Source organism: Euleptes europaea, chromosome 11, assembly GCF_029931775.1.
Source record: "Euleptes europaea isolate rEulEur1 chromosome 11, rEulEur1.hap1, whole genome shotgun sequence".
NCBI lineage: Eukaryota > Metazoa > Chordata > Lepidosauria > Squamata > Sphaerodactylidae > Euleptes > Euleptes europaea.
The window spans coordinates 79,818,461-79,828,013 of record NC_079322.1 but is presented as its reverse complement, the minus strand read 5'-3'; the positions used below and the strand labels follow the sequence as shown (position 1 = coordinate 79,828,013).

The 9,553-nt window shown below is 59.9% G+C and overlaps 1 protein-coding gene across 1 annotated transcript in view; it reads left to right on the top strand.

Annotated features, from left to right (window-relative positions):
* The first annotated feature begins 961 nt into the window (after window positions 1-961).
* The window catches only part of TMUB1 (transmembrane and ubiquitin like domain containing 1), a 70,377-nt gene continuing 61,785 nt past the window's right edge, over window positions 962-9,553 (top strand). The window contains exons 1-2 of the mRNA XM_056857786.1: window positions 962-1,422; window positions 2,796-3,159. Of these exons, the coding sequence (XP_056713764.1) occupies window positions 962-1,422; window positions 2,796-3,156 (822 nt within the window). The 3' untranslated portion in view covers window positions 3,157-3,159. The remainder of the gene's footprint in view (window positions 1,423-2,795; window positions 3,160-9,553) is intronic.

The window sequence follows — 9,553 nt, the reverse complement described above, 5'->3', positions numbered from 1 at the left end:
GGGGGCGGGACCGGCAGAGGCAGGCAGGCAGGCAGGCAGGCGGGGGTCTGCCAGGGCTGATCCCACCCCCCTCTCCCAGCCCCCCCCCCACGCCCGGGCCGCGGGTGAAGGGGCGGCGGGACCCGCGACTGCCGCCGCCGCCTGGCCGCCCCCCCGGGGGGGTCAGGCCCCCTGCGCCCCCGCCGCCGCGCCCGCTTTGCTCGGGGCTCTCCCCGCAGCCCTGCGAGGTAGGCTAGGCCGGGCGGCGGCGGGGCGGGGATCAGGCAGCGAGTGGGGTGGGGGAGCCCCAGGTCGTCCCCGTCCCGTCCCGTCCCCCCCCCCCGGCGGTGCCATCTGGCGCGGAGAGCCGCCGGGCCTGCGGGCGGGTGGGTGGATGAGTGGGGGGGGCAGGGGAGGTGGGGGCTTCAGGGCCTCCTTGCGGGCTGCCCGGAAACGGGGCCCAGGGCGAGCCGGTGCCCCCGCCCCCCGCGACTCTCCTGCCGGCCCTGGGCCGCCCCGCCCGCCAGGGTCAAGAGTTCTCCGGCCCCTCCCCTCCCCTCCCCTCCCCTCCCCTCCCCTCCCCTGGGCGCAGGACGAGAAGCCCCGGCTGAGGACAGCAGCACCGTGTGTGTGTGTGTCTGGGGGTGGGGGCGCATCCGAGGGGGGCCCCTGCCAGACTTTTGTGCCCGTTCAGCCGGGGGGGGGGAGGCTGGTGCATCAAGCAGTCTGCCCTCGCCCGTGGCCCCCCCCCCCCGGGTGGGGCGGGCACCCGGCAGAGGCGCAGCGGAGGAGGGGGGGTCCCTGGGTTTTCTATGGGGCTGGCACCCTAACCCTCCACCTGCCGTACCCTTGGTTGGTTCGGGAGCGCCCGCCGTGTGCTGTGTGTGTGTGTGTGTGGGGGGGCACTCAGGGCTTTGCTGCCAGGCCTCACGGGCCCCTTTCTCTGCCCTCCCCAGGCCAGCGACACCCACGCCGACCAGCCATGGCTCTGATCGAGGGCGTGGGGGACGAGGTGACGGTTCTCTTCGGCCTGCTGTCGGTGCTGCTGGTGTTGGCGCTGGCCTGGTTCTCGACACGCACCGTGGAGCGAGGGGACCCCGTCTTTGCAGCCACCCCACCTCTGGCCCCAGGGCAGGCTGGGGCAGAGGGCCTGCAGGAGGACGGGCTGAGCGGGCCAGGGGCCGGGGCGCGGCCGGTCAAGGAGGGAGAGCCCGCAGTGGGGGCCGCACCGGACGGGCCAGACAGCCCTACTGGAGAGCTGCGGCACAGGGCGGGCCTTGGCTCCCTGGAGCGCCCCCCGCCCCCTGTGGGGGGAGGCGCCCCCTCCGATAGCCTCCCAGCAGACGGCGGCAGCGGCACCATCCTCTTGAGACTGAAGTTCTTGAATGAGACGGAGCGCCTGGCCCGGGTGCGCCCCCAGGACACCGTGGGAGCCCTGAAAAGGTGAGGCATCCCAGAGGGTCTCTTGGCTGGCAGTGGGGCCCTTGCAGCACGGCTGCTGGCTGCGTGCGCCACTGAGAGGCTGGTGCTTAGCCGCTCCCCCCCCCCCCCCGGTCCCCCTGTTTTCAGGCCTCTTCTCACCCAGACTCTGCAGTGCATGCTTGCTTCCTCCGGTCCCAGGCTCTCTTGGCTGACACTTGAATAGGGCCCCTGCAAGGACCACCACTTACCCTCCAATGCTGGTTTGGGGACTGGGATTGGAACCCTAACAAGGCCATGATGCCAGCACAAAGGAGAAGGGGAGCGGCAGCGTGACCATCTAGAAAAGAGGAGGCCGCAAAGGCCCAGAGTGCCCTCTGAGGATCCAGGAAGGCTTGGCCAGCTGTGTAGATCCTCAACAAAGGGTGAGGGGCTTGCCCGTGTCCACCTACCCAGCCGCAAAGGAAGGCGTTGTTGTCATTTGGCGGGCCACTTCCCACTTCAGGGTATTCCGGTCTAGAGAAGCTTCTGCTCTAGTAGAACAGTTTGGCGTGAGTTGTCTGGAGACTCCAGAGCAAGACCATGGATGGAGCCTGTGCTATTTCCTGTTTAGAGTCAGATGCTGTTGGTCAAGGGACTGGCGCTCAGTGCCCCAGCACCCTTGCATGAAAAGAATGGCCGGCAGGTGAGCAGCCTGCCGTTGGTTTGCACCAGAGGGATCACTGTCCGTCTTTTGCCTTGTGGAGGTCAGGGGAATAAAAATGTTCTAAATACTGACTAATAAATACAGCAAACCAAAACAGTTGTTTACAGGACCTTGAAAGGTTGGCCATGAGACGCGATTTCATCGTAGCCGTCCCATGGCCTGAGACCCCCAGGCGTGCCACGGCCTCAGACCCCCGGGCCCCCTTTTGTGGAGGTCGTTGTTTCTCTGATGCGGTGGGTTCCAAAGTCTGGAGCGGTGGAGTTCTCTGTCAGACTCAGGCCCCAGCTGAGGGCTCACATGGCAGAGGTGCCTCATAATAAGAACACCAGAAGAGCTCCGCTGGATCAGGATCCATCTGATCGCACTGTGGCCGTAGAAGGCCAACAAACAGGGCAGAGAGGCCAAGGCCTCTTCTGGTCTTGCCTCCGGGCACTGGGATTCAGAGGTCAACTGAATGTGGAGGTTCCCTTTAGTCCCCATGGCTAGAAGCCACTGACGGGCCTCTCTCTCCTCCATCAATCTGCCCAGTCCTCTTGTAAAGCCATTGTTGCTCACTGCCATCATGAACTACTCTGACAGAGAACTCCACCGTTCCATTCCTCCTTGGGTGAAGAGATGTTTGCCTTTGCCTTTCCCGACTTTCTTGCCTGCCTGCCTCACGGGGGTCCTCCTTCTCTCCCCCCTTGCTCAGGGCCCACTTCCCCGGCCAGGAGCAGCTGGTGCGCCTCATCTACCAGGGACAATTGCTTCGGGACGATTCGCAGACGTTGAGCGCCCTGCGCCTCACCCACAACAGCGTGCTGCACTGCCACATCTTGCAGCACCGATCGCCGTCCGTGCCCGCCGGCGCCCACGCCAATGCCGCCAATGCAGACGCGCACGCCGCCCTCAACGTGGGCAGCCTGATGGTGCCGCTCTTTGTGCTGATGCTGGGTGCCCTGTGGTACTTCCAGATGCAGTACCGCCACGTTTTCACGGCCACGGCCACCACCTGCCTGGCTGGGCTCACCCTGGTCTTCAGCTTTGTGGCCTTTGCTGTGTACCGAAGATAGTGCCTGGGGGCAGAAGGCTCCGTCCCCACCCCAGCCGCTGTGCCCATCCTGGAACGTGTGTGCGGGAGGGGAGACTACTTCTGGCACAAAGAGGAGGGCTCCGTCCAGAATGCCCTGCGGCCATCGGACTCGGGATCCCCTCCGGCCGCTCTGAGGCCCTCCTTGTGACCCTGGGTGACCTCGGGGGTTGCCAGCCGGTGGGTCGCCTGAGGCTCAGGTGGGGGCCCCCCTCCACAGTGCTGGGCCGGCCGGTGGGGGAGGCACCGGGGCCCTGAGCGGACCAGTGCGTGTTTTACCATTAAAGAGGCAACTGTGAAGGAAAAGAAGTGGCTCCTGTGGGTTTGTGGCCGGCAGGGAAGGAAAGGGAGGGGGGCAGCTGTCGGCCCTCTGGAGAGGGGCCCTGGGGGGGGGGTGTCCGGCCCTTTGGCCCTCCGCACCCCCACCCCACCCCTCTCCTGCCGCTGGTCTTTGAGGCGCCCTCCGAGGGTGCAGTGCCAGCGGCTACCTCTGCGGGGCGCTCGTGCGTTCCTTTCCCCGGGGCCGCCTGGCGCGGCGGAAGTGCTGCCTGCTGGCTTCCTGCCGCGCCCGAGGCCTGCCGGGAAACAAGATGGCGGCGTCGCGGGGAGCTGCCGGGGCCTGAGGCGCAGCGGGCCGCCCCCTCCCCGCCCGCCCGCCATGCTGGGGCTCCGGCGGCTCCTGCGGGCCCCGCGTCCCGCCGCCGCCGCAGCCGCCCTCCTTCACGGCCCCTCGCCGCCGCCGCCGCCGCCCGGCCTGCAGAGGCTGCTGGAGCTTTTGCGGGCGCGGAGCCCCCCGAGAGCCCGGCCCCCCGGCGACGCCGCCCTGCGGGCCCTCTTCAGCTCGCCGCCCTTCTGCCAGCGCCGCCCGGCCGCCTTCGCCCGCGCCATGGCCGGTGGGTGGAGGGCGGCGGGCGCGGGGGGAGCCGGGGGTCGCGTGAGGGCGGCGCTGAACCTCCTCCTCCTCCCCCCCCCCCCGCAGGCTGGCTCCCCGGCGAGGCCGAGCGGCTGAGCCCGGCCACCGTGGCCCTGATCGCCCAGTACGTGGCGCGCCACCGCCTCCGCCAGCCGCTCCTGCTCGACGCCGTCGCCGCCTTCCTGCTGCCCCGCGCCCCGCACCTGCACGCCAAGGTGGGCCCCGGCGGACGCCGCCCCCCCCCCGCCTCCCCCCCGCCTCCCCCCCTCCAGGGCGGGGAAGAGAGGGGTGGGCTCTGACCCGGAGGACCGGGTTCGATTCCCCACCCCTCCTCCACGGGAGCGGCGGAGGCGAACCTGGGGAACCGGGTTCGTGTTCCCCGCTCCTCCGCATGAAGCCAGCTGGGTGACCTTGGGCTAGTCACAACTCTCTTACAGCTCTCTCAGCCCCACCTGCCTCACAGGGTGTCTGTTGTGGGGAGGGGAAGGCAAGGGGATTGTAAGCCGGTTCGATCCTTCAGCGGTAGAGCAAGTCGGCATATAAAAAACAACCTTTTCTTCAAATTGGGGGTGCGGGGAGTCTGGTTCGTGTGGCTTATTTGCTGTGCGCTGAGATGGGACGTGGTTGGCAGGATGCGGGCAGGCGCAGCGAAAGTCACCCTGCTGTGCAGATGACGTGAGCAGCGCGATAGGGTCCCAGAACACAATGTGGGCAGCCGATTGCCCAGGCCAGCATAGTGCCCACCGTCGGACCACGGGGTAGCAAAGGTGCCGCTCAGGCCTCAGGCAATTAAGCAGACGAGTCCAGGCCTCCCTCTTGCTTCCCGCCGCTGCAGGTGATCCAGAAGCTGGTCTTCCCCTTCAGCCGCACAAACTACCGGCCCTCCAACCACCCGGAGCTCTTCCCTCAGCTGGAGTCTGTGCTCCTGCAGAAGACGGCCGCCTCTCCCCTGGCCACCGTCAACATCCTGATGTCCCTCTTCCAGCTGGGCCACTTCCCTGTGGCTGTCCTGCACAGGGTCTTCTCTCCAGGCTTCCTCTGCAACGTCACCAGTAAGTGTGGGAAGGGAGCAGGGCAGCCACTTCAGGGAGGGTCTTCCTGCTGGTGTGAAATTTCTGGGAATTTTGGAGCCCTGGGAGGGAAAGGATTATTGTGTATGTGTGTGGGAGTGGGGGGAATTGAAATATTTTAGATGCCTTTGTATCAAGCCTAAGCTTTTTAAAATTTACATTATTTATCTCACTAAGACCCAAGGCACATTAAGCAGTATAAGTCAGTGCAAACATCCAATAAACAATGTAATAGGATTAGGACAGTAGAAAGCTGAGATAAAGCATAAGTATTAGCATGACATGTTAAATTATAGAAACTGCATAGTAGGAGAATGCAACAAACAGTACCTACGATACACAGTAGTAGAGTCCACAGTCCCATTTTCTTTATTAAAACATCTTCCTGAACTAAGCACTATAATGTAACCCTATTGCTTTTTAAAATGTTCTGCATCATTCAGTTTTGCATAGTTTGTGGACTGCTGGTACAGGGGGAGACTTCCTGACCTCATGAGGCTGGGCGTCGAGCAACATGAATTGCATCATTTACCACTTAGCATAAAAAATTGTACTATTTGGCATATTTATGGAATTTAGAAGTACAAAAATTGCAGGTATACCCAAGAGTTGCAAATTGTATTAGGGGAGGGGCTGTGGCTCAGTGGTAGAGCATCTGCTTGGCATGCAGAATGTCCCAGGTTCAATCCCCAGCATCTCCAGTTAAAGGGACTAGGCAAGTAGATGATGGGAAAGACCTCAGCCTGAGACCCTGGAGAGCCACTGCCAGTTCGAGTAGACAATACTGACTTTGATGGACCAAGGGTCTGATTCAGTATAAGGCAGCTTCATGTGTTCATGTATATCTTTAATTATTGTCATTTGAGAGGCAGGAAAAAATGAAAAATGATTCCATAGAAATTCAGAGAAAGTGTTGTTGGACAAAATCTCTCTCATACAGTAGGACTACTAGCATCTTTGGCTATGAAGCTAAACTTGATAACATTGAAAACATGGAGTCCTTTAATTTTATTGTCATTTACTACATATTAATTGTTGCAAAAATTATTTACATTTAAGCAAAAAAAGTTTTTTTTACCTACGTTCACCAAAATTGTGAATTTTTTTATTGGAAAAGTTGAAGATGTCCAGTCTTTTTCATGCTTTGCATTTTGTGTGAAAACCCTTCACTTAAGCATTTTACTCCTTACAAAAGAAGAAAATATTTCATAGTTTCCCCCCCTCCAGTGCTCCAAATGGTTTAATTTTTCCTGAAAAAAATGGAGGGGGGGAGTCCTCTGGGAAGAAATATATTCTGGGTATTTTTTTGTGGGGGGGAGGGGTGGCTTTCATGTATCGACTCCTTTTTGGCTTGATTTGTGGCAGATGGGCTAACTTCTCACGTGCCTTTCCTTCACAGGTAGCCCTTGTGGGTTGATTGTGCGCCGCTACCTTTCCCTTCTGGATGTGGCTGTTGCCTTGGAGGTCCCAGAATACGACGGACCCCGCCTTGACCCCCGGTTCCGTGTCTGCATGTTTGACGGTGCTCTCACTGCTGACGAGGCCAACCACAAGTACAGGTGAGAAGGGCCGGCCCGGGAGAGGGGGTGATCATGTGCACTTTCAGGGTGAGCTCCTTGGTTGTTTAGAGAATGTCCTTTTTCATGAGAAGATAGACATTGAACTGGCGGATAGTTTCAGAGGATCCTGGTGTTGGTCTTCAATAGAACAGCTAGATTCGAGTCCAGTAGCACCGTGGAGACCACCAAGATTTTCGGGGCATGAGCTTTCAAGAGTCAAAGCTCCCTTCTTCAGATACAAGGAGGAATGGAGAGAGACTCAAAGATTCTCTTGGCTCGGAAACCCCAGGGAGATTGGTCTCTCTCCTCTCTCCATTGTCTTCTGCCAGCGGTTTTCTCCGCTGTTCCCTCGCTGATTCTCACTGACCCTACTACCACTTATGCGTTTGGTATTAATTGTTTTTACATATTTATATGTATTTTAATCTTGCTTTAATGTTTTTATTGTTTGTCACCTTTGGAGACCCTAAGTGTGGTGGGAAATGTTATAAATAAAAATACGTAAGAGAGAAGGGGAACAATTCACAGCATCCACATCTTTTTAGCAAGAGGTATTTAGAATCATTAGGACGTTCTGGAGTGGGGGAGTTGTTGGTGGGTGCTTTAGGTGCCTGACCCAGGTGTGGTCTTGCTCCCTTTCTCAGTCCGTCCGTCCCTGGCCACAATGCCCATCTTTGTGCCAGGGCTCTTGCCTTCTGGGTCTCTGCTCCGGTGACTCCCCTCTGCCCCTATCCTTCCCCAGCTACAAAGGCCTGGTAGCAGAGGCTCTCCGGCAGCTTGTGGGGGAAGAAGGCTATCGGCAGGATGAGGTGCTGCCCCCAGGATATTGCGCAGGTGAGAGCCATCTTGAAAAGGGAAACAGTGCCGGGTCAGGGAACGGTGGCACTCCGACACGCGAGAGGACGGCTGGCTGGCTTCATTTGGGCCGGATTTGGCCTCAGAAACATTTTTCAAGCCAGGGCCAAGTCCCTGCTCGATCAGAGCGAGGGGTGTGTGTGTCTGTCCAGTCTGGCTCACAGTCTCTATGAGCGGCAAAGCAAACTTTTGTGGAAGCCTGAAAACAGGCCGGGAAGGGAACTGGCTCTCCTACCCGAGCCTTGCATAGGCAGAGGTGCTGCTTAGAAGCCCTGGCTGGCGCTTGGTGGTGTGGCTCCCTTGGAAGTGCTCAATTGTGGGCATCCCTGTGCCTTCCAAAGGCCTCCTTGGGGAATGCACCCTTGTTCCTTTTTTCTTATTATGTAGTGGTGGAGTAGTTAAGAGCGGTGGTTTGGAGCGGTGGAGTCTGATCTGGAGAACCGGGTTTGATTTCCCACTCCTCCACATGAGCAGCGGAGGCTAATCTGGTGAACTGGGTTGGTTTCCCAACTCCTACACATGAAGCCAGCTGGGTGACCTTGGGCTAGTCACAGCTCTCTCAGCCCCCCCCCCCACCTCACAGAAAATTAGTTTGATGACCGATGTCTAGAGTTTAAGGTTTTCAAAGCTTTGTTTTAGTTTTAACTAAACCTTAGGAGTTTTAACAGCCCTCTTGTGGCCTCTTGCCTCCCCCGCATTTTGTTTTGCCAGGGGCCTTGTGGGGGGCAGATCCTTCTTCGGCCCAACTTCCTCCCGTGGTCTGCCTGGCCTTGTCATTCTCTCTCTCTCTCTCTCTCTCTCTCTCCCTTGGTAGATTTCTTGCTCCAGATCTCCCCTTCCGGCTCTGTACTCCCACGTTGCTCCCAGGCTGTAGCCCCTGCTGTCCAGACCCTTCCCTGGGCTGCGCTGAGGGGGCCACTCTCCCGACAGCCGCAGGGGCTGGGCAGTCGCTTGACGGGAAGCCCCCTTTTGCCAGAGGGGAGACTACCCTCACTGGCCCCCCAGGGCTGTGTCTGTCGCCTGCGGGAGGAGCCCTGCGCACCTGTACTGAGCAGCCCCGCCACAAGGGGCAGCTCTCCGGCTGACTCTCTGTGCAGCACAGCTGAATTCACCACCCGCTTCCGTACCCACACCCTGGGCACTGAGCCCCAGCAGCACCTGCCAACGGAGGGCCAACCTCTTCCGCCAGCGCCCTCCCCAGGAGCAGCACCAGACGGAGCAGAGGCAGCTGAGGAAATCCACAGGTATTTGCTGGGATCTTGAACCTTTAGCAAAGGATTTGGGTGGGGGGGCTATCAGCCGCTTGCTTCATCGCTTCAAGTAACTCACTTTCCCCCAAGCTCTTGGCTGCCTCTGTTTCTCTCCTGGTCAACTAATTGCTGCCCAGAAGAAGGCAGGTGCCGTGGTGCAGCCAGCGGTGTTTGGAGGGCAGAGTCACCTCTGCTCAGTCACACGTACAGTTTCCGGGAAGCCATCAGCTCGCTTCTTCTATGAGCTGCTGCCTGGGAAACGGGGCTCAGCGCCCGGCAGCTTGAGGAAGAAGTGGGTGTGTGTGCAGCCTGTGTGAACGATTCTCAGGCATTCATGAAAGGAGCAGGCAGTGCTGGGCTGGCTCTGGGGGCCGCCCCCTGGCCCCAGCCTGGCCCAAAGGTGGCTGTGCTCTCAAGGACCAACCCAGTGCCTGGGAGAGGTCTTTACCTGCTGCTGTGTCACCCCAACCCCCCCCCACTCCCTGGCTCTGCCTAGCTGAAGCAGTTGGGAGCATGAAGCCCCCATATGTTCCCAGAACCCTCCGTGGTGGGGCTGGGATGTTGGGGGAGGAGCCGAGCCCCCCCCCCATGGCAGCACGCTTCTCTGTCTCCTCGCCCAGAGTGGTGCTGTCTGTCAACGACAAGTGGCACTACTGCCAGGGCTCGGCTGTGCTGGTGGGCTCTCGGGCAATGCGCGACCGGCATCTCCGCCTGCTGGGCTACAACCTGCTGC